Source organism: Sphaerodactylus townsendi, linkage group LG01 (genome assembly GCF_021028975.2).
Source record: "Sphaerodactylus townsendi isolate TG3544 linkage group LG01, MPM_Stown_v2.3, whole genome shotgun sequence".
Lineage (NCBI taxonomy): Eukaryota > Metazoa > Chordata > Lepidosauria > Squamata > Sphaerodactylidae > Sphaerodactylus > Sphaerodactylus townsendi.
The window spans coordinates 27074079-27098865 of NC_059425.1; the positions used below are offsets into that span (position 1 = coordinate 27074079).

A 24787-nucleotide genomic window follows, 5' to 3' on the forward strand; every position below is an offset into this window, starting at 1 on the left:
GGGGGGGGGGGGTGGGGGGGGGGGGGGGTGGGGGGGGGGGGGGGTGGGGGGGGGGGGGGGTGGGGGGGGGGGGGGGTGGGGGGGGGGGGGGGTGGGGGGGGGGGGGGGTGGGGGGGGGGGGGGGTGGGGGGGGGGGGGGGTGGGGGGGGGGGGGGGTGGGGGGGGGGGGGGGTGGGGGGGGGGGGGGGTGGGGGGGGGGGGGGGTGGGGGGGGGGGGGGGTGGGGGGGGGGGGGGGTGGGGGGGGGGGGGGGTGGGGGGGGGGGGGGGTGGGGGGGGGGGGGGGTGGGGGGGGGGGGGGGTGGGGGGGGGGGGGGGTGGGGGGGGGGGGGGGTGGGGGGGGGGGGGGGTGGGGGGGGGGGGGGGTGGGGGGGGGGGGGGGTGGGGGGGGGGGGGGGTGGGGGGGGGGGGGGGTGGGGGGGGGGGGGGGTGGGGGGGGGGGGGGGTGGGGGGGGGGGGGGGTGGGGGGGGGGGGGGGTGGGGGGGGGGGGGGGTGGGGGGGGGGGGGGGTGGGGGGGGGGGGGGGTGGGGGGGGGGGGGGGTGGGGGGGGGGGGGGGTGGGGCCAGCATGGCCAATTGGCCATGCATGCAGGGGCTGATGGGAATTGTAGTCCATAACATCTGGAGTGCCAAAGGTTCGCCACCACGGGCCTAGCCTCTGGCTGAGAGGGAATTCTGCATCAGGGAATGGCCACCAGCAGAAGTAGAGAAAGAGAGGGATGAGGCATTTAAAGGGGAAAGGGATATTTTTAATCAAAAAGGTGTGAACAGAGAAGGCATTTGTCGAAGGCTTTCATGGCCAGAAACAACTGGTTGTTGTGGGTTCTCCAGGCTGTGTGGCTGTGGTTTGGTAGTTTTAGCTCTTAACTTTTCTCCCACACCTATGGTTGGCATCTCCAGAAGCATGTCACAACAAGATAGATGTGACATGCCTCTGAAGATTCCAGCCATAAATGTGGGAGGAACTGCCAGACCATGGCCACACAGCTCAGAGAAACCACAATAGTTGGAGAAGGCATTTACCTATCAATCTTCTGAGCTGGGTAGAGTACATTGTGTTGATAACCCAGAGATTCAGTGTAGGGGACTTCAGATAGAACTTCCAGTGGGCCCAAGGAAATAGTAAGAAAGTTTCTGGTTCCGGAAGAGAATATCGGTGTGGGCAGCCTCTGAACCAGCACAGGAATGAGACTGCACCATTTTGGCTGACGGAGTTGCACAAAAAAAAAATCAAAGAAATGCTTGTAAAGTCCAGTAATTCAGGGTGAGTCTAGGATGAGAATCTATGGGTTTCCTTACTTTGAGTTAGGAAGGAGGGTTTCTTAGAAAGGTAACAAGAGGTGATTGCATGCCTGAGTCAGGTTGGGAGAAGGTGAGATAAGGTCAGTAAAAGTAATCAAGGCCATCTGGTTGCTTGATAATAATTAGATTTTGGACTTAGAAAGACGTCCCTTTGCTGCTGATTAATGGATCTAGATGGGTGCCTGGCTTTGCAAACCCCGCTCCCCGCCCTCATGCCCCCACCCCCGGCAGTGGATAGGTATGCAGATATCCCATCAGTGAATCAGCCTCACATCCAGAGTTTTGGCCCCCGTTAGTATACTTGAGGAGAGTCTTGGCCTCTCCTTCTCCAAACCATGGCATTGCTAGCTGCTAAAATGACCTCCAAAGCAAATTTAACCAAGATGGCGTCAGAGCAGGCAGCTCATATCTGGGAACAGGGTCCCCGGTAACAACAGCATATATGGCTATAAAAATAGTAAAACGGAATGAAAGTGTGGCCTGTTCTCAGATATGCTGATATCTGTTGCAGATGGTTTCAGTGCCGAGCAAAACTATGAAGCACCTGCCTGCTCAATCAGTGACTATCCTGTCCCAGTAAAATGTGCCTAATTTCTGAACGTTCCTATGCAGTAGAACAGATATTCCTAGCCTCATCCTGGGATTATGTTGCCCAGTAGTCAGCCCAAGTAGCCATTGCAATCAGTGGAATAATATGGGCTCTGGGTCTTTTTCAACATGAAGATGACAGGAGATTTGTGAATTCACCCACCATCTCCTTGACTGTCTTTGTTCTAGAGTGCTCCACTTGGGTTCTAGTGCCTTGGGGACAGAACAAGGTAGGCACTGGGACCCATGTGGAGCATTCTAGAACATGGCAGGTCCAGGAAATTACAGATGGATTCACAAATCTCTTGCCAACTTTTTGTTGAAAAATGTGCAATAAGGGAAATCCTTTTAGGTACACACTCTTGGGGGCATGTACACACACACACACTCCCCTGATTAGTCCTGTTGTCTCATTTTCTTGATTTCACCAACTCACTTGTGTGGTTCAAAGGAAAGGGTCCTGTTGGGAAAATAGTTAAGAGTATGGGAAAGGGGAGTTCAAGTCCTCCCCAAGTCCCAGAGAAAGCCATCTCTGCCTACATGATTGGAGAAGAAGATGGTGGAGGAGGAGGAGGAGGAGGAAGAGTTTGGATTTATATCCCCCCTTTCTCTCCTGCAGGAGACTCAAAGGGGCTTACAATCTCCTTGTCCTTCCCCCCTCACAACAAACACCCTGTGAGGTAGGTGGGGCTGAGAGAGCTCTGAGAAGCTGTGACTGGCCCAAGGTCACCCAGCTGGCGTGTGTGGGAGTGCCCAGGCTAATCTGAATTCCCCAGATAAGCCTCCACAACTCAAGTGGCAGAGCTGGGAATCAAACCCGGTTCCTCCAGATGAGATACACGAGCTCTTAACCTCCTACACCACTGCTGCTCCTGCTGTGGAGGGCTACAAAGAATTGGTTCTCAGTCTTCCAAAGATAACCCCAAGCTGTGTAAAGAGCCCACTGTTCTCCATCCAAATATCTCTTCAGTTCATTTCTGTAAAAAGGTTGGGTTGCCCTTTTCTGAGCTCAAGGCCTCCACCCTGGATCTTAATGAAGTAGTTGGTTGGATTCAGCTTGGTGCCTCTGTGCATGTGCAGAAGGCTTTCAGGGAATAACCATGTACAATTTGCAGGGGAATATAGATGGTGGCCAAGGAAACTATTTCCAGATCAGCTTGGCTCTGGTGCCTCCTTTCTGTCTTTATAACAGAGCAGGCAGAACTCCTTTAAGGTATTCACTGCCTCAGTGTAAAGACGCTAAGGGTTGAGAGGCATGACTTGGAGCGGGGCCAGTGATACTAGCTTGATGTTAGTGGGCCCTGCAGCCTTCTCATTAAGTCAAGAGAAGTGCTGTCACTGTCTGCCTCAAAGGCATGCGTCACATCCTTTTCTTCCCTCACACCACGCCTCTCTCTTGTTTGCTTCCCCCAAGTAGGTCACTCCTCCTTCCCCAGTGATGATTCCACATCCCCCACACTTACATACACAGACTCACTCTGAGATTTCCCCCCTCTGGATCTTCCCCTATCTGTGTATCACTGTCTGGAACAGTTTCAGTTCTTCTCTCAGTTCATTGGTTCATCCCAGGCCATCTCACAGTTGTTATGGCTCTTTTCAGGTTTCTTCTTCTGCAATTCGGTCATGAATTTCTTGTAAAAGGCAGGCCTGGATTCAGACTTACCGATAATCCTCACATCCTGTGTAGAAGCCATTACCGCAGCCCAAGTCATTCCCCATATTATTTTGAATTTTATATTGTGCATTTTTTGCTCAACTTGTCACTCAATTCTGGCTACCCCACCTCAAAACAAAAGGATATTTGAAAGCTGGAAAAGGCGACGGAAAAGCTAAGAAGCTTCTGGCTTTTCAGTCGTAGAAAATGGACCACAGACATGATAGAGCTTTATAAAATTGTGCATGTTGAGGAGAATGTGGTCAGAGAACTTCTTGTCTCTCTACTGTAATTCTAGAACTTGGGGTTGTTCACCCAAAGAAATTGATCAGTAGATTCAGGACAAAGCTACGGTTCCTTTTCCCCTAGCCATTTTCTCCTGAGAAGACACTCTCTCAGTTATTGTAAGGAGTTCAGTCAGTGAATGTGTGCTTTAAAGGGAGGGGAGAAAGAACCGGACTTTAACGATGACACGCAGGCAATACGAATTTTAAAGGCAAGTGTTCAAATATTTTTTTGCTTAAGATTGCTGTGGTTTTCCCCTCAGCTGGAGGGACAAGTATTTGCAGAATTTGCATCATGAATGGCAGTGAGAATTTGCCTTCCAGCTAAACAGCAGTGCTCAAGGACTCTGGGGTAGAAAGGGCCAGAAACCATTACTACTTCACACATTGCATAGTAAAATTACATGACTCTCCGCCACAAGATGTTGCAAGTGGCCACTGTCTTAAATAGTTTTTCAAGGGGATTGAATTTGTTCATGTCAGGCATACGTCAGCAGTCATGATAATGAAGTTTTCACATTTAGAGGCAAGAATATTGGTGGGGGGGGGGGGGGGGGGGCGGAGAGAGAAGAGAGTTGTTGTTTTCATGCCATGCTGTGGGGAGGCAACTTCCCCGAAGCAACTATCTGGCTGTTGTTGGGAGGAATAAGAATCTGAGCCAAAGTGGCCTACCCTTGGTCTGATCTTGGACTTTTGCTTTTATTTATCCAACAATTGATCCTATAATCCACATGATGCTGGCAGGGGATGATGGGAACTGTAGTCCATAACATCTGGAGGGCCCGCGAGTTTGACACCTGTGCTATAATCCAACCGCCCAACAGTGGCTATTACTTTTTGCTGACCAATATTTGATCTACAAATAATGGATTTGATGACCACTTTGGGCATATTCTTTAGTTTGGCTGGGTGGGAGAGGTCCAAAATTTGAAAAATAAAGAGGAAAAAAAGATGTAAGCACTTAGACCCAGGCTGAAACTTGTGGCCTTGAATCTGGCACCCAGTAGCCATATGCTGGATAGTATTATAATTATTGTTTGGGAGCCTTTGCTGTAGTTAGTACTTAACATAAATAGCTACCGAGCGCTCTGGTTCCTGCCTCCACCTTTCCGAATGAATGTCATTTGTACAGCAAATGTGCAGTTTTAAATTTGCATGATTCAGGTCACTTCCTCCTGCCAGAAGCACTTGAGGGAAATCTTGCTGGAAATGGCAAGATTTTATCACTAGGTGAAAATGTGGTTCTCTCTGCTGCTGAGGAAGACAGTTGGGCGTTGTGAGGGTTGTTTGGAATTTGGCTGCAGCGCCATGGCGAGCACTTCCTTTCAGGTATCTGTTAAGTGGCCACCATTTTGCTTGTCTGGCAGAGTGGGCCCTCTTCCTGAAAAGCTTCTGCCCCAAAAACTATGTCAGTCTCTTTCAGGTGTGTTGTTGTACCAGATTTACCAGGATACTCCTCTGAAACATTTCACTTCAGGGAATGTAGAATGGTATAGTACGGTGATGGCGAACCTTTTCGAGACCGAGTGCCCAAATTGCAACCCAAAACCCACCTTGGCCGCCATAAAAGTGCCAACACGGCAATTTAACCTGAATGCTGAGGTTTTAGTTTAGAAAAACGGTTGGCTCCAAGGCGCGCGTTACTCAGGAGTAAGCTTGGTGAAGCAACCATGCAACACTTCGAATGGGTGAATCACGAACCTAGGAGGGTTTAATCAGAAGCAAGCCCCATTGCCAGCAACTGAGCTTACTCCCAGGTAAATGATCGTGCCCAGGCCAGCCTAGATGTGTGTGTGGGGGTGGTGGGGGTGATTTTCTGCCCCTCCACATGACAGACTCTGTGCATGCGTGCCCACAGAAAGGGCTCTGAATGCTACCTCTGGCACCCGCGCCATAGGTTCGCCACTGCTGGTATAGTACAATTGGCCATGCTGGCAAGGGCTGATGGGAATTGTAGTCCATGAACATCTGGAGAGCCACAGGTTGCAGACCCCTGGTATAGTAGGAGCCTGATATCATCAGACCTCGGGTTCAGTATTTGAAGAGGAGATGACTAAGGAAGGCTCTGCAGAGGAAGGCAGTGGCAAACCACCTCTGCTTGCCTTGAAGCAAGCAGCGTGTAGAATCACCATAGAAGTTAAGTTGCCGCGTGCACACATATTTCATAGCGGTGCCTTCTGATTTCCACTTTTAGTTGCAAAGTGCCACAGATCAGGGTGCAGTGTTTTGTTTTGTTTGAAGTGTGTGGGGTTTGTTTGTTTTCCCCCTTTTTACCCTTAGCATTTATTTTTATTATGGAGCATTCTGTTTCCCATCCCCATACTCCAGCCCTGCTGGTTTGTTTTCCATGGGCAAAATTGTTCAACTTACTAATCATACATTTCTTTGGGTCCTGGCCAGCCGGACTGCGCATGTAGGACATTGGTTTATAAGCTTATGTTGAATGCTAGAACTGGAGAATTGGGAGAACCAGTTAGGTTCATCCTGTGCTTTTGAGGTCTTGCAGCATGTAGACAATCTGCCCTTTTAGAGTTACACTCGGTGAATTGGCTGTTACATGGCTCTGTAAACAAACAGGTTTTTAAGAAATACGGAACACGGCCTGTCTCCAGCTTTTGTCCCTCCTCCAGAGGAAATGAATGCTGTGACAATTGTCTTCCCATCACTTAGGGGAGAAAGGCTAATTTCCTGTCATTTAGGGCAGATGGGCCAAAAATCATGCCAAAGCTTAATTGAATAGGACTTGCTTGGGAGCCTCAAGTATCCTGCTTCTCTTCCTCCACTCTCCAAAACAGGAAACACATTTCCCAAACTTGTTCTGATATGTCAGAAGGCAAGTCGCTAGTCCTCATTGTGCTGTGTCTTCGGGGACTTTGTTCCATGGGAGAGGTTTGTCTAATCATGGCTTTACAAGGCAGGAAGTGCGGAGCAAGTCAAGCTTGTTCCCGATTGGTTCTAATGTATACATTACTGATCGCTGGCATTTGAGATGGAGATGGGCTGAAAATCCATATAAAGAAGTAATTATGTGTATATAAATAAATGGGCACTTAATTCATAGTGCAGTAGTCGCAGCCTTTATCCCTCTGATGTGTCTTTTGTTTTTCTCCATTTGTACTGAAATATACTTAGGTCATTTTCTCGCTGTTGGGGTGAGATGGTTGCTGTTCGGTCTGTTCAAAAATTCTGGGGGTATCCCCCTCCCCAGTGACTTTCTCCTGTTCTCCTTTCCCTCTTTCTTTAGCATCAGATCTCTTAGAATTTGTGAGCTGGTGCCTTCCTAAGTGTGCCTCCAGGAAGTAGAAAAATGCATATTTATCAGAATAAGTTGAGGCTTGCGTTAGGCAAGATGAAGGGGCTTTTCAAACGATGCCTTAGCAGGGGACTGTGAACAGAGGCTGCCAAAAAGCCTGCTGGCTGAATTTGCATGTTGCGAGAGGCAGGCAGAGGGCCAATTCTGAGGTAATCTACAGACGCATGAGCCTTTCTTCCACTTCTACCTGCCTCCAAGTCCTCAGCACACAAGCCCAGCTTGGATAACTTTGTAAATAAGCCAGTATCTCCCAGTCTAAACTTTCCTAAAGGGTTGTTGTGAGGAGAAATGGTGGAAACTGCTCACCTATAGGACACCTTGAGCTCTTTGGAGGAAAGCAGAGGTGCAGTTGTAATTAAATTAGTTGATTTAGCATCTTTTAAAAAATGTATCACTGCTTCTGCCCAAATGACGTAGTGTTAGGGCTCAGCCTGGTCTGAATGCGGACCCCTGGGAGAAAGACTCAGATAGAGAAGAGGGGACAGTGTTGGTTCCAGATTCTCAGTCACTACCTGTAGATGCAGAGACTGAGCAGCCAGAAGTTCCTGCAGGACCAGGTCAACAGGCTCAGGTAGAGCATTCAGGCTGTGAATCCACAGCCAGGTCCAATCTCTGAGATTCCCCTTGATCCAGAGCTTGTTTTTTTACGTTGAAAGCCCCACGGTCCAGTGTTGCCATGAGTTGGTTGCAATTTGACAGTACACAGTTTTAGCTACAGGCTGACACGGATCACCAACAACAGGTTGCCTAAGTTCTGAAATACTTGGGTAACCTAGCTTGCGCTTTCTGCTCGGGGTTTGGGGGGTGGAATGGCTGTGGTTAACGAGCAGTGTGACATTTGTACAGGCTGCTGAATGGTGCCCCTTATAAGGAGAAATGGCAGTATGAGTTTGAAAGAGCTGTGTCTCAAGGTTTACAGCCCAGTCCAGAAGGTGTGGCTCTCCGGGACACCTGGACGCAGCACTCAGTCTGTGCTCCCATGCTGCTGCCAGCCCCGTCGGTGGAGGTGTTCCTGGGGGTGGAGCTGACATTAGTCAGCTTCCACCCCGAGTTTGCGTGGAAGTGTCTGGCGGCCCAGGCCTTGGACAGACATGACCCAAAAGGGTGGCATAAGTCCATTGAGCTGTATGGAGGACTTTCTGGTGGCAAGGTTTTTTGGGCTTTCCTCTTCCATGCTGCCAGAAAGCCCTCTGGAGGTGGCAGAGCTGTGCCGTCCCCAGCTGCCCAGGGCTCTGGATTGGGCTGCCCATCTGCTGAGGGAACTTACACTGCAAATGTAACTGTTGTTACCAGTTGGTCAGTTCTAAGTCCTGCCTCTAGCTAAAACTGCATTATTAATGCTCAGTGGAGGAACTGGGGCTAGGATGGGGAGGCTACCTAATCGTTCTGTTTGGAACTGACTGTTTCACAAGGCTTGCGCCGCATTCAACGTGTGTCTCGTTTTCTTTCATTTTTCCTACACAGTTCTTCCAGCGTCTTGGACCGGTTTTCCAGAATTCTCAAGCACATTCTGACTCAGCGGAGGTGAAATATCTTTTCTCTCCCCCTGCTCAATTCCTTACCAAGTGTATTTTGTGATGATATCAGATCAGATTTCAACTTAGGCATTGAGAGGCAGCAAAATACCGGCATTCCTTGTCCCTTGCTTTGGTGTGGATTTGTTGTTGTCAAGAAAAGCAGCATTGTTCAAACTGATGATTAGGCTGACGTGTGGTGAGTGTTAAAAAAAAAAATCCCAAAGTTGATTTGGGAAAGTTAGGCTGCAGTCTTAGGAGCCCCACTGAATAAAACAAGGCTACCAATCTTGATCCTCTTTGATCTGAGATTGCAAATGCCTTAACAGTCCAGGTGCTCGGGAGCAGCAGCAGCAGCAGAAGGCCATTGTTTTCACATCTTGCATGTGAGCTCCCAAAGGCACCTGGTGGGCCACTGCGAGTAGCAGAGAGCTGGACTAGATGGACTCTGGTTTGATCCAGCTGGCTTATTCTTATGTTCTTAAGAAGTACATTGAGTTGACCTGCTTAGAATTTTTCCCTTCATGACTCACTTTCTATGAAAAGCTGCCCCTTTTTGGTATAAGGGTTACAACAGAAAATGGATTTAAATTGTTGCACACAAGTTTAGTAATCTAAACCCAGGCAACTTATGACTTGACCCATGATATGTCAAGAGTACCATGAATGGAATGTCTGGTTTGTTTCCCCCTCTTTAAAAAATTAGATGCACAGGGCTCCAATTCCAACTGGGACTGTAGCACAAAAGATGGTGGGTGTAAACCTCCCCTCTCTGCTCTGTTTTCTTCAGTCTGATATAACTTGGGGACTTGTAGTAATTGTCCCAGTGGGGCAAACTGCAGCTCCCTACTTTGGGAGCACAGTGTGGAGGAAGGCTTACACCTTCCCTCCCTTTGCAGTAAAATCCCAGTCAACATCAGGGTCCTGTGCACATATCGTTTTTAGTAGAGTGGAGAACTGCTGGTTTCTCTGCATCTCCTATAGTTGAGCCCTTATATGCACACTGAACCGTCATAAATCAGAAATAAATAAACCCTAGCAGTAGAGACAGAAATAAAATCTGATCATGGTTCATTTTTGGGCTGGGGGGAATACTAAACTCACAGGCCGTGAACTCCCATAGGGGCCTACAGTAATTAGCATCAGTGTTGAAAGGTCAGATTGGCAGCCTGCTGGTGCTAAGACAGAGAGGAACAGGTGCTGGATGTGCTTGTATCGGGGAGCTTGGAGAGCGAAAGTTGCTGAATTGTGGGCGATCAGAATCTTCTTTTTATTGTATTGTCGAAGGTATTGTCGAAGGCTTCTTTTTATTTCTCTCCTCTCCCCCCTAATCCCGAGCAGTTACTACCCGCTTTACCCTCCTGCAGAAGAGATAAACATTGATTATGAGAACTTCTATCACTATGCGAAGCTGCCTGTCTCACCGGACGTGTTGATCACTCCGTCGGACTTGAGATACTTCATTAAGGTTGGAAGTGAAACTTGCCGGGATGTCATGGGGAAAAGGGGGTTTGGCCTCAGGACTGGTTGAGGATACTGGATTCCCCTCTCACTCCCAGAAGGCAACAAAGGAAAACTGGCTCACATAAGAGAACAAAGCCCCAAAAGATTTGCTGCTGAATTAATTTTCATGTTTGTAATCCAAATCATATAATACAAATCTCCAGTGTGTTTTGATAATCTTCAAAGTACATAACTCTGTTGTACTGGGAAGAGTGTGTGCGAGATCTCAGTTTCCTGGAGGAGGATTATCGAAATGTGTCACAGGTTTGTATTATGTGTGTTTGAGTGCAAGCGGAAATTATTCCTTTTTTTAAAGAATACTTTCTCTGTCCCACCCCCTTTGGCTTTGACTGTGGTCTTGCCCATAAGGGGAGTCAATCGACAGGACTTCTTATGTGTGCCAGGATGTAGAATGGTTCGGTTCAAAGCGGATTCCTTTGCTGTCCATCCCAGTCAAGATTCCTGCTCCACCCAGCAGCTGTACTTGCATGATCCAAAGGTTACTCACCCTGCATTTTCTGCCACATTGGAAAGGCTGTCGGGGCATGTCTCTCAGCTGATATGTCACTTCATTGGCACTTTAAACATATTGCAACCACTTGTGGGTTTTTTTGTGCATTTGGGGCCAGCTCGCGGGGTGGAGGCGGCTTGCTTAATGGTAGAGCACATTCTTTGCATGCAGAAGCTCCAGGTTGAATCTCTGGCTAAAATGATCTTGGGCAATAGGGTTGGGATTATCATCCCTTTCAACTCATCTCCCTTGTTAGCTGCTGCCAGCCATAGTAGTCAGTTCTGTGCTATAAGGGCTAGGGGTCTGACTCCATTGAAGAAAAAAATCGCCCAGCTTTGTTATGTTCATATGACCTCTAGTTTTCCACTTAGAGGTGAGTTTGAGTGCGGCGTAGCCTCTTGCTTTTTGTCAAATAGAACTTGTAAGCAGTCCACATGACTCACACAAAACAGAGGACCTGTAGCCAGAGGCATAGCTCCAAGGGGGGTGGGGGAGGGGTGCACAACGCACCGGCTGCTTTTCCCCCTTGCTACGCCTGTGCCTGTAGCAGACCTCCATGCATAAACATTTGTAACCCAGTCTGTCTCTTGACTATATAGTACAGTGGTTCTCAACCTTCCTAATGCTGTGACCCTTTAATACAGTTCCTCATGTTGTGGTGACCCCCAACCCTAACATTTATCCATTTTACAGATGGAGAACACTGATGCAGAGAGTCTTAGGCGGCCCCTGTGAAAGGGGTCGTGACCCACAGGTTGAGAACTGCTGATATAGTAGATCAAGAGTTCAATCTTGTTGAACCTATGGGAACTTTTGGAGTTCTGAAAACGGGGAGTGGGCGCCATCACTTGAGGTATCATGAGGTGCTGGCGCCAATCATAAAACATTGGGAGGTTTCAAGCCAAGCATCCTATGAGGAAAGCAAATGTTTCTGAATGAGTATTCCCTGCAGATGCAATTGTAATACCTCTTAGGTTCTTCTGAGGGAAGAAGGAAAGCTAGGACTGGCTATTTGCTTCGGGAAAGATGAACTCAGTGGGCACAGTGGAGATCACTAGAGCACGTCACCAAACCCTGTGGCCTTAGTGCAGGAGCGGAAGGAAGCCAGTGTAGATAAAACAATGGGATAAAATTAAATATTTAATTAATAAACATTGAGAGAAGAAGAAATTACCTCTTCCCCAGTTTCCAGAAGGACCAAGAGTGCCCCAGGGAGCAGCTCCATATAACCTGGGGCTTCTTGCATTAATACAAAATGATGGGCCAGCTGCTTAATATGAGAGGTAAATGAAGTCATATTTGTGTACTCTTCGTGTGTTTTTTATTTGCATTGCCTGTTTTCAAAACAGTAGCCAGAAAAGGGCATCTTGCATTCTAACACACATTCATGGAATATAATTTATCAACTGCTACTGAATTAAATTGTGCTTCCTCATTCAGAGAGATAGTGGAGGAAGGAAATAGCCATGCCCTATGCAGGCATCTGGCTAGCCACAAGTGCAAATAGAATGCTAAAATTTGCAGGCCTAGGGACAGATGCAGCAGGCCTTTTGCATTCCTTGAAAGCACGCATGAAGCTTTTGTCTTCTGAGTCGGACCATTTGATGGTCAGTATTGTCTTCTCAGACTGGCAGTGACTTTCCGAGGTCTAAGGCTGGAGTTTTTCATACTATATACTATCTGGAGATGTCAGCGACAGACCCTGGCACTTTCTATGTGCCAAGCACTCCCACTAAACCAGAGGTCTTCAAACTATGGCTCTCCAGATGTTCATGGACTACAATTCCCATCAGCCTCTGCCAGCATGGCCAAGTGGCAGGGCTGATGGGAATTGTAGTTCCTAAACATCTGGAGGGCCATAGTTTTAAGACCCCTGCACTAAACCATGGCCTCTTCTGGTACTTGTTATCACAGGAAAATCTGCATGTGTTGGTGGTGTTGAGTGACCTATTCACAATTAATGCAGTGTGTTTTCTTCGTTGGTTTTTGCTCCTCTCCAGGACATTCTCGGGTGCATCTGTATGAACCCCGGCCGGCTAACAAAAGGCCAGGTGGGGGGCACTTACGGCCGTTTGTACGTCCAGCAGCAGATCCACAGAGAGGAGCGGAAGAGTCCATGCGTTGCTGCTCAGGTTATCAAAATCTAGCCTGGGGACCCACTGCCGAGGAGGACAGACCAGCAGAAACCCTTTGGTACAAACTGGACCAAAACACACTTTGAGGCAAACAGTTGGAGGGGAGAGTCCCTGCCAGCAGGACTTAAAGATGTCTCCTAGGATCGCAGATATTTGGAATCTTGCCCTCTGCCTTTGCAGCCACAACAGTGAAGCATCCCAAAAAGTTGGACAGAATCCACGTGCCGTCGCTGCTGCCAATACCCTATTGATACACTCTGCTTAGATTTTTAAAAAGTTTTGTCTTGCTTGTACCTTTTTCTTATGGGACCCCCAACCCCACTGTAAAGATTATGATGTCAGGAGCCTTGTGAGTGTGTTGAATAATGTTTCCTGTACTCCAAAGCATCTAAGAAAACCGTTCTTTGACTCGCTTGGATAAATTTCATGTCTTGTGTGGGATCAACTGGGGGTCCCTAGGAGTTCAACCCCATGAAATCTGGGTCTCCTCCTATTTCTGTGCTAGGATCAAAAAGGTGGATTTAGAGAACTGAGCTGTCCCTGGTGCAGATCTAACCTTGAGCAAGCCCTCTTCTCTCAGCCCCTCCTGCAGTATTAAATGTAACATGAGAAACCCACAAGGACTTTCAGGGGGCACTTCATTTCTCCCTATATATTCTTCCCCATACTATTTCCTCTTTTCCTCCTCCCGGCAGCCCCCATATCTGCTGTTACACCTAAATAACATGTTGGTCATTTGGAAACCGCCCCCATTAAGTTCTAGATAATCTAGACATGTTGGGTAGCGGTGAAGCTTTCTCGCACTTAATGTCAGGATGGTGGCCATATTTAAGAGCAAGGAAGTAGTTTGTTCTGCAGCTCAGCTCAGCTTGGATACAGCTACTCTTTGCCTTCCCTAAAGTAGTAACTCTTGGTGTAATTTCCAAGACTAGTAGTGCCATAAGAAACAGATGTGTTAAATACTGAAAACTTCCTGTGAATCCAAAGCTGCCATCTGATCTCTTGTCTTTCTTTTGTTTAATTTCTGCTGGAGACCAGTCACTCTGCCCTGTGTTGGGTGCAGCTGGAGAATTTCATTTCTTCTACTGTAGCTTCACAACAGAATTACTTCTTTGAGGCAGACTGCGACTCAGCCAGAGAACCCCTGGAGGTCCCAAGGTCTGTCCTTTGCATGCCCACTTAAAAGAATCAAATAGTGATGTGAAAAAGCTCTTCCTGAGCTCTGGAGAGCTGCTTCCAGTCAGAGTAGACAATACTGACCTTGATAGACAACTGGTCTGACTCAGTAGAAAGCAACTTTATGTGTTCATGGAGCGTGACCTCCTTTCAGTCCAGAAAGTACACACCAAGATCAATGATTGGTGCAGAAATGCATGGCGACATCTTTATGCCCAGGAGCCTACAACCTAGCTTGTTTATGTCAGTGGCCTGGAGCTGCCGTTTGCCCTCTTGTAGCGTGCCATTTCTCTCTCTCTCCCTTTGTGGTACAAGCCTTCTGGATTACACCTGCTGCATGAGTCAAGGTAAGGCTGCCTCAGGGAACAGACTTGTAGGTGCCATTAAGGGCTGCAACGTGAAAGACAGATCTGACTCATGGGGCACACTCCAGTGGCTAAGATTGCTTTTGTGAGCCCCATTGAATCAAGCATAACCTTTGCAAGAGCATGGTCAGTCATCTTTGTTTCAGTGAGTTCAGGGTGGGATACAGCCAGGATGTCTGCTATTCCACTAAGCTATTATAGTTTTGTGGAGCAAAATGAAGGAGGCAGTGAAATTGGGACTGGTGTGCACACTCATACACACATACTCCCTTACAAGGAAAGGGTAAAGGATTTGGGACTGTTCGGTTTAGAATGATGATGACAAATGGAGAATCATAGAGTTGGAAAAGACCACAAGGGCCATCAAGTCCAACCCCCTGCAATGCACGAACACATAATCAAAGCACTCCTAACAAATGGCCATCCAGCCTCTATTTAAAAACCTCCAAAGAAGGAGATCCACACTCCAAGGTAGTGCATTACACTGTCGAATAGCCCTTACAATCAGGAAATTTTTCCTGATGTTTAGGTGGAATCTCTTTTCCTTCATCTTGAACCCATTACTCCTGGTCCTAGTCTCTGGAGCAGCAGAAAACAAGCTTGCTCCCTCACCACCATGACATCCCTTCAAACCCCTTACTTGTTCCTGCCATTTTCAAAATCATGCCACCGCCTCTTTTTGCGTTCTAACTCGGAATGAAGAGTTGAAAAGCCCCTCGTGTATTTATTTATATCTGCAGGTGGAGAATCCACAGTGCTTTTTTTCCTCTGACTAATGGTAGAGAGTATGTGTGTAAGAGAGTGAAGGTCAAGCAGCCATGACTACCCTCTTCCCATCATTCCTCTGCTGAAATAACCAGACACCTGCAGCATTTCTTTTAAGACGTTCCCATATAAAAATTAGAAAACTGTTTAGACATCTCTTGCGTATCGACTACCTTGTCAGTCTCAAGTGTGTTGTCGCAAGGGCTAGAAACCCTCTTTTTTAAAAAGGCAGGGATCTTCAGGACGTGAAAGTTTATGTCCACTTCTACTTTCTGTTGCTCTTCAGCACTCAGAATATTATCAGTATATGGGACTGTACTCAGTTGGCAAAACATCTCTTTTTGGGGGAGGGGCTTCACCTGAAGCAAATTTTGTTGCCACGTTTTCCTTTTTAGCTTGTGGAGTGCAGAGAAATGTTGAGTGAGAGCTTAAATGCCTCTTCCACATCTATTTCTCTCTCTGTGTGTGTGTGTGTGTGTGTGTGTGTGTGTACTCTTTTTCATCTGTAAAGACAGCTGCAAATCTCTTCTGCTTTAAGGGGGTTCTGTGTGAAGGAATTCTCCTGTAGAGGCAGGTGAAAGAAAAAAATTGGGGTTATGATAGAGAGGCAGAAAGAAGGCAGAGAATTGGGTGAGAGTGAAAATGCCCCCCCCCCCTTTAGAACTGAGGGAAGGCGGCTTGTAATTAAGATGTCATTCTTTGGGATCAGTGAAAAACACACTTGAACACAGAGCTTATTTCTGAAGGCAGAGAGGCTCAGTAATAGCATGGATGGACCAGTTGTAATGAAGATTGGTTCATGGGGATGTGTAGAGTGATTTCTCTCAATACTGAGTATTCCCCCTCACGTACCCCTCTCTAAAACCACAGGAAACCATGCTTTCCAGATCAAAGGCTAGCAGGGAAACTCCATGTTCAAAAGTGGGGTTGCCAACCTCCAAGTGGTGCCTGAATATCTCTCTGAGGCCCCTTCCACACATGTAGAATAATGCACTTTCAATTCACTTTCAATGTACTTTGAAGCTGGATTTTATTGGTTGGAATAGCATAATCCACTTGCAAACAGTTGTGAAAGTGGACTGAAAGTGCATTATTCTGCATGTGCAGAAGGGGCCTAGGTTACCTGATTGCTGCATGACAGGTCAGTTCCCCTGGAGAAAATGGCTGCCTTGGAGGGTGATCTCTGGCATTATACACTGCTGAAGTCCCTCCCCAGGTTCCTCTCCCAAATATCCAGGAATGTCTAAACCTGGATCTGGTAACTAGCTCAGGTAATCTGCCTAGGACAGTGATGGCGAACCTTTTCGAGACCGAGTGCCCTAAATTGCAACCCAAAACCCACTCATTTATCGCAAAATACCAACGCAGCAATTTAACCTGAATAACCCCTTCGAGCAGGGGCCAGCCTGCTGTAGCCTCCAGCAAGTTTCACATGCACCGCTCTGTGACTCTCTAGCATCTTTGCCACCTCTTCCCCCCTCCCCCCCAGGCAGCAGCCACCTGGAGCACAGGCACCAGGCCTGCCACCCTCCCTGCTCGCTGGGGTGCATGCACATCAAGTCCAGTGGCCCAGGCCAGCCTAGATGTGGGGGGGGGGATTTCCTCCCCACATGACAAACTCTGTCTGCACGTGCCCACAGAGAGGTATCTGAGTGCCACCTCTGGCACCTGTGCCATAGGTTCGCCACCACTGGCCTAGGATTACTGGATGCTCATGGCCTAGAAGGGAGGGCCATTCATCCATCACCTTCACGCAGAGGTGTTAAACCCAGCTGGTGCTGGGAACTGCCTACTGAGGTAGGTTGATCTTGGTCTAACTCTGGCCGTTTCCGCACGGCCTCCTTGCGCCCCCAAGCCGCCAAGAGTGCGGGCGGCGTGGGGGCGCAAGCCCGTTCGCATGCAAGCATGCGAACGGGAGAAGCGGAGGCCGGCAGGCGGCTCCGCACGGAGCCGCCTCTGCGCCCTCCCCCGCCCCACTCACGGTGTCCTCCTCGTCGCCTGCGGGGCGTCGCAGCCCCGCCCACGCTGCCCTCCGACCCCTGGAGGTCAGAGGACAGTGTGGGCGGGGCTGCAACGCCCCGCAGGCGACAAGGAGGACACCGTGAGTAGGGCGGAGACGGGAGACAGCGTCTTCCCGGCGGCGCGGTTCGCACCACGCCGCAGGGAAGACGCTCCCTCCCCAACAACAACCCTTTAAAGGGTTGTTGTTTAGGATGGCTTGACGCCGCCCTGGGGGGAGGGAAGAAGAGTCAGGTCGCGGCGCCTGTGCGAACGGCGGCCTGGGGGCGCCTTTTTTGGCGCCCCCAGGCCGTCATAAATGGGCCGTGCGGAAACGGCCTCTGTTAGCCAGTTCTGTTTTATTTTGTTAAAGGAAGATGTATTCTCTACTGACTGATATCTTCCAAAGGCGATATTATCTGCTTGTATTCTCAAAACTATAAATCTAAGTTGCTTTTATTGGATATAAATCCACTTCTAAACAAACCAGTATCCCTGGTGGTCTTCATGAAAATTGTTGTGTGTTGAATGTGGTGCTTTAAAAGCAGTGTTAACGTACAAGGCAGTGCTCAAACCTGTTTAAACAATAAAAAAACCCACTCTGGGCCCATGTGGCCAATGAATAGAACAGTTAATATGGTAATCTTTTGTATGGAGACTCCAGCTCTGTCAATCTTAAACCTTTCTTTCCTGCTTCCACAGTTCTGCTGTAAGGAAGTGAACAGTCTTGTCTTGGAAGCATTTTATACAACTTGATCAGTGATTTCTGGGATTTCGTTATAGTATGGAGAGGACTGGAGTGCTGAGGGGCAAGAAAATGGGAGGGAGTATGGATGTGGGTGGGCAAACTGTTATTTTAACCCTTTTCTTTTAAACTTCCTTTCAGCAAAATGCTGTTGGTACTTAAAAATGTAAAGGGATCAAGTAGTTTTAAAGAATCCAGCAAGTGTGGGTGGCATGAAACCCACTAAAATCAGGAAATATGAAAACAAGATTCTGGCGATCCCCAACAGTGGTGGATATTGTCGAAGGTTTTCACGACTGAATTCAGCTTGTTGTAGTAGATTTTCTGGGCTGTGATGAATTTCAGAGGAGTATCACAGAGGGAAGTTTGTTACTGGACACAGCGTGTAGCAGACTTCCCTCTTTGATACACCTCTGAAGATGCCAGCCACAGATGCAGGCGAAACGCTAAGATCCACCAGACCACGGACACACAGCCCGGAAAACCCACCGCAACCTCCACAAGTGGGCAGAACCCACTTTGCTGCTGACTCTAATCCCCCAAATCTGCTCTGATAAATTCATCATTATTTCAGGAATTGTATTTGCTGCAGTGGCTATGCTTGTGTGATAAAAATTACAATAACAGCTCTTCCTTCCTGCAGCACTTTCAAGTTTGTGTGTGTGTTACTACAGCAATTGCAACAGTAGTATGTCAATGATGTTTCTGTACTACAGCTTTGTGGGGTACATCTGAGGGATGAAAATGTTCAGGCCTAGTTCAGAATTAAGTAGCAGGCTGCAAAAGGGTAGCACGTGGGAAAAATCTCTGTCCTAATCTTTAATTTTGCAGGTGGCTTTTAAATGAAGGAGCAGTAATTATGGTACAATTCATTGCTCTGCCCAGGTAGTCCAGGCTTCACTCTTTCACACATCTCAGTCTTGAGGCAAGAATATATTATATTTGTAGATTAGTACTTTAAAGGATAAGAGGACGGAGTCGGCCGCTGGCGTGCTCAAGATGACTAATAGCCCAATCCAGACGGGGGTGGGGGGAGCTGAACAGTCACTGGAGTTGGTGAATGACGTGTTTGCCTTCCCAGCTGATGGAAGCGGCACTTGCAATGACTGAGAGGGCAAATGAGGTGGATGGGCATCAGAAAGCTATGCTGCCCTCCACGTTGCTCAACTAGCTTCCAGCCACCGCTTCCAGAGTTCCATCAGCCAAATGTGGAAAAATATTTTCCTGTGCCTATCGCTGAACTACACTGGCTAAGGATCAGAGCAAAGAGACCAGTGTTGTCCAGAAGCCTCCATAAGGCTTGGAAAGGACGTGTATACGTGATTGTGCCAGTGTTTTACATGGTTTCCTTTTTGCTTTTATCCCTTTTAAGATTTAATGTAAGCCCCCTCAGTGTTGGATTTATTATTTGCCCAATGTTTAGGATTATGCTTTAGCTAGGTTCTCCAGTTGATTTAAGGTTTTGTTACTGTTAATTTAGGATACTCTTGCTTGTATGCATATGTGCTCGTACTGTATTGGAGGTTCTTTAAGATTTCCTTTAATGTTTAAGTTTAGAAATGTTATTTTAGATATCTGTATCTGTTGGAAAAAGCAGCAGTTTGTAGCAGCTGATATTAAGGGTCAAGGAAGCTAGCCTTGGAATTCAGTTTGGACCAACACCCGGTAGATCTCTTTAGCGAAAACAAAGACCCCCTTGGATTTACAACTGTGGGCAGGTCATTTTGGTCCAGAAATGGATGGAGCTGGTGAACCAGCCAGAGTTGTTGGTAGGCCCCTCCAACCAGAACTGCCATCTGTACTTCCATAGACAGCCACATATCCAGGAAGAACCCCAAATTTCTCACCCAATCTTTTCAGGGTAAAATTGCTCATCCAGGCAAAGGTGGCCCTCTATGGACTAGACCTTACAACAAGGCACAAATAACACTTCACTCTTGTCAGGATTTTGTCCATTTACAGAGTGACATCTGCAGAAATCCATGTTCGGATATGTGAAACTGTCGTGATAAAGAATAGGGGAAGATATGAGGGACCAAATCTATGAAGGGCTTCGTAAGCGATAGCCAATACCTTAAATGGAACCTGATGGGCCGGCAATGGGGTGACTGCAGAGTTGGGCTAATATGCATGGTCTGTCAAGCTCTTGATAGTAGCTGATTATGAAAAGCTTGGTTTGGAGGGAAGATCATAGAGTTGGAAGAGACCACAAGGGCCATCAAGTCCAACCCCCTCCCATGCAGGAACACACAATCAAAGCAACCTGAAGAGAGAAGCTGTGGTATAGGCCAGCAAGATATTTTCCTTCATGTTTCTCTAGGACAGGGAACCAGGTTACACAGGAAGGCAACGACCGTATTTGATTGCTAAAGACTCTGTTCAAGGTGCTCTCTCATATGGGAATTATCAGTCTTTAAAACTGGTTATTTCTTCCTTTCACCATTATTGCTCCCAAAATAGTTTCAGCAGCCTTCCCCACTCCCAATATTTGATCAAGGTGTGAAAGGTTTTGTTTAATTTAATTTTAAAATATTGCTATTCTACCTAGTTAACTAATGATGTGAAAAAATGAAGATGGAACCAAACAACCAGGTGAAATAAGCAAGAGCAGCAGAATAAGCATCAACTGTGCCTGATGCTAAAATGGATGCCTGGAGGGAGGGGATTCTGCAGGAAGGAAAGGCCCTCACCTTGCCCTTGAGCCAGGCCTCTGACTACAATGGAACAGAACTGGCAGATAGATGTAGGAGCATATGTACCTTTTGGATACCTGGCTTCTAGATTTTCATAGGTTAAAATCGGTGCTCGGAGTTGCACAGATCAAGAGCCAGAGGACGCTAAGAAAACACTGTCAAAAAAGTTGGATGTGTGCCTATAACGTTCTACTTTTGAGCCTGACAGTTGCGAATAATACATGCAATACACATTCTCTGAGAAGCAGTGAGATACTGTGGGTCTAGATATGTCACGCAAATGGTTTTCCTAATCCGTATTTGCAAAATGTAAGGATCATTGTGGTGTAGTGGTTAGGGTCGAATCAGGAGAACCAGATTTGATTCCCCATTCCTCCACATGAAATGTATGTTCTCTCAGAACTCTCTCAGCCCACGTGGAGGAAGCAGTGGCAAACCACCTCCAAAGGTCTCTTGGCCTGAAAACCTTTCAGGGTTGCCATAACTCAACTGAGAATTGATGGCACTATCTACCATCATATTTATAAAACATGCCAGGCAACAAACTGCAACATGTGTGCATTTCTTCCCCCTCGGGCCCTGAACCGTAGTCTGGAAAACAGCTGTCACCACTACAGAAACTGGTAATCAGCACCCCTCATTTAACAGCTCCATCTGTGTGTCCAGTCATGGCCATGTTGGCAGGGGCTGATGGGAATTGTAGTCTATAACATCTGGACTGTCAAAGGTTCGCCACCATGGAGTTAGAGCATCATGCACATATATTGTTTTCCCTCCCCCACATGTCTGGGCCTTGCACACTGCCACACAGGCAGGAAATCCAATGGACAAAGATCCACCATTAAATCCAGGCGAAGGAAAGCTGTACCTGTTGAGTTTCTGCCTGCTGAAATGTCTGGTAAAGATATAGGACTCTTAACTGATGACAATCTAGGCCTCTGGATTCATACCACTGGCAAAACTACAATAAAAATAAACAGGAGGCCAATTGCTCATTATTCTCTAACAACAATATTTGGGGTCCCAGTGGCTGGAGTTAGTAATCCTAGATCTCTAAGAGGCTTTTCCTGTGTTGGGGGTACAGATCAGCAAGCGTCAATCATGTTTTTCTGCATTTTTCTTTATTATTGTTTATTTTGTTTATTTATAGCCTAACTTTCTCAAGGGAGGGGGGAAAGTGCAGGAAGCCAAGTTCTGAGCAAAAGTCAGCAGCACGGCTGTCCTCTTCACTCTGTTGCTCCCCTCCCTTCCTTTTGGGGATTCTCTTGGCTGCTGCTTTGAAACCAACAGCCCTGCATATCTTTCTGTGAATGTCATGGTCGCTTTTAAGCCAGGACTGCTTTGCATTAATTTATTTCCATGTTTGCAAACGTGATGTCTAAAGCGAGAGGTCCCGGGGCTGAAAATGTGCCAAAGGAGTTAAAGGCACTGATATGGAAACCATTTCCTCAGTTCCAGGCACGTGACGGCTGTTTAAGGTGGCTTTAGTGGTCAGAAGGGGAACTGTTTTTGTGGTTGGCTCTTTGTCTGTGCTGCAGGCCGAGCCTCAGGAACTGAGGGCAAGTGCTGGGGCTAAGATCTGGCTTGCTCTTTGTAAAAGGACACACGTGTTTTGTCTCTACACGTCTCCAGAGGCCGTTTTGGCCTGAAGCAAGTTCAAGTTGTAGAATTTAGGCACCATTTAAGGGCAGCAGAGACTATGTTCTCCTGCCCATGCCTCGTGGGAGAAACCTGTATGAAGTAATGTAAAGAAAAATGCCCCGGAGCATGTATAGAAAGTATCTTTCCAAATCATAGAGCCACTGCAGTCTGTTCATGCAAAATGAAGGTGCTTTCTACATGGGGGTTGGACTTCAGTTTCCTCATCGGTGTGGAGGCTGCGAGTATGGCACAGCATCACCAGGACAGCCACACAGCTGGTTTCTTTGCCTTTTTCTTGCCACATGAAACTATGAAGTCAATATTGTCCCCTCTGATTAGCAGGTGGAGGTTTTTCACATCTACTACCTGATCTTTTTATGAGATGGCATGAATTGAACTTGGGATCTTCTACATCACAGGTGTCAAACTCGTGGCCCTCCAGATGTTATGGACTACAGTTCCCATCATCCCCTGCCAGCATCATGCTGGCAGGGGATGATGGGAATTGTAGTCCATAACATCTGGAGGGCCGCGAGTTTGACACCTATGTTCTACATGCAGATGCTGTTCTACTGAGCTGTGACACTGAGAAAAGAAGTATTTGGGAGTTTTTGTTAAAACTATAACTGACATGTAGCATATAATAATTTTTGTGGCCATCTGTCTATCAGGTTCTTTGAATTCCAAGCTTTAATTTTGCAAAGCCTCTGGTCCTCTTGTAGTAGAAATACAAGGCAAAATGCATATTTCTACAACAGAGGGATAGTGAGCCCCATGGAACAGAGTGGGAAGCTGCAGTTCTGCAATCAAAGCTGTGCTCACGACCTGAGTTCGATCCTGACGGAAGTCGGTTTCAAGTAGCTGGCTCAAGATGGACTCAGCCTTCCATCCGTCTGAGACTGGTAAAATGAGTAAGCTTGCTTGGGAGTAAAGTATGGATGACCTGGGAAGGCAATGGCAGCCCCCCTCCCCCATAAACATATGAGTACAGATGACCTGGGAAGGCAATGGCAAACACCCCCTCAAACACAGGCCATTTATGCACTAGCAATTCCCAGCAGGCTTGTAGTATTTCGTTTGGAAGCTTTTCTCCCCTGAGGAGATCAATTACCCACTCCCCTTTCCCAGCTTTTCCCTCATATTTTCCCCTGACATCTGCTGCGGGGCAGCAATTACTCTCTGCAGACGATTTGGCTTTTGATGGCCTGGGTTTCCCCCTAGTCCCCCCCCCCCCCCCACATTGACATCATGAGATCTTTTTTTTTTAATTGCAGTTTAATGAACACATCTGTGTGGCTCTGAAGCTACACTCTCATGTTGGTTGCTGGTGCAGGCTAGTGAATGGAATCCAGTAATGCCCCCTCCTTTCTGGGAGGAGGGAAAGGGGAAAAATGGGGAGGGAATAGTAAAACGAACCATGGGAGGGGAAAAGTGGGGAGGGAACAGTAAAACGAACCAAGGCGCACTCATGCAAGTTTCGATTCCTGGCAAATTGGAGGAAAAGGTCATGGTTTGCCTGCATCAGGAAAATCTGTGCTTTCGCCCATGAAAAGCACAATGGTGTTGGGACCACTGCCTAAGTGGAAATCACACCCAGATAATGTAATGAATGTGTTGTGTAATTGAAAATCTGTTCTGACAAGAAGGTAGGCTTGCTGCGTGGAGAAACCCTATGCATATATGGCCATAGTCTGTCTAGTAAACATCATGACATGACATTACCCCATTGGTCTGTAATAACCTGGTGCTTGCACAAGAGACTACCTTTACAACAAGAGGGCCAGAGATTTTGTTTTTTTTAATGAAAGCTGGGAATTCAGAGAACTTGATTGACAGACTGTTATGACAATTATGGGAATTCAGTGAACCTGATAGACAGACTGTTATGACAACAACCTGGTGCTTGCACAAGAGACTACCCTTACAACAAGAGTGCCAGAGATTTTGTTTTTTTAATGAAAGCTGGGAATTCAGAGAACTTGATTGACAGACTTTTGTATGGACTCAGTTTGTTACACTGTTATGACAATATAATATCAATTCTTGATATATATATTTTTAAAGCTCTTGAGTGTTGGGGTGGGAAATGGCCACTTTGCTGCATTTCCCAAAACATTACAGCCAGATAGGCTTAGGAAATTCTGCTGGAAAGAACAGGAACACACAGAAAGACCATGGTGTGGGGGAAAACCCTTATTCTCCCATAGCATCCGTATGTAGGTGACCAAAGCTACATGGCTTTCTTCCAGGAAAAACAATTGGGCTCTGTCCTTTACAAGCCTGAAGTCTGAGAAGACAATCCAGATCATTATTTCTATTACTTTCGCATCGCTAAATCTTAGACTGGCAACTCCCTTCCTGACTGGCTCACACTGTATGCTCAGATGCAGTTATTCATATGCAGGCTTATATGTGTTATGAATATATTTTGTGGAGATTCATATGCAGATTTGACAATATGCCTCTTGGGTTCAATAGAAGCTGGGAGTGACCTGCTCACTCATGGAACTAATTGTCTCTCTTAAAATGTTTTTGTTCGCTATTTATCTGGCTTTGCAAAATCATCACTGGTAGGGAACGGCCAACACCCACTTGAATGGGA

At 47.2% G+C, this 24787-nt stretch overlaps 1 protein-coding gene across 1 annotated transcript in view; it reads left to right on the forward strand.

Annotated features, from left to right (window-relative positions):
- POLA2 (DNA polymerase alpha 2, accessory subunit) overlaps window positions 1–13210 on the forward strand; it is a 44599-nt gene extending 31389 nt beyond the window's left edge. Inside the window, exons 13-17 of the mRNA XM_048504540.1 lie at window positions 5194–5249; window positions 8059–8243; window positions 8604–8663; window positions 9995–10121; window positions 12668–13210. Of these exons, the coding sequence (XP_048360497.1) occupies window positions 5194–5249; window positions 8059–8243; window positions 8604–8663; window positions 9995–10121; window positions 12668–12814 (575 nt within the window). The 3' untranslated portion in view covers window positions 12815–13210. The remainder of the gene's footprint in view (window positions 1–5193; window positions 5250–8058; window positions 8244–8603; window positions 8664–9994; window positions 10122–12667) is intronic.
- Window positions 13211–24787: the final 11577 nt, after the last annotated feature.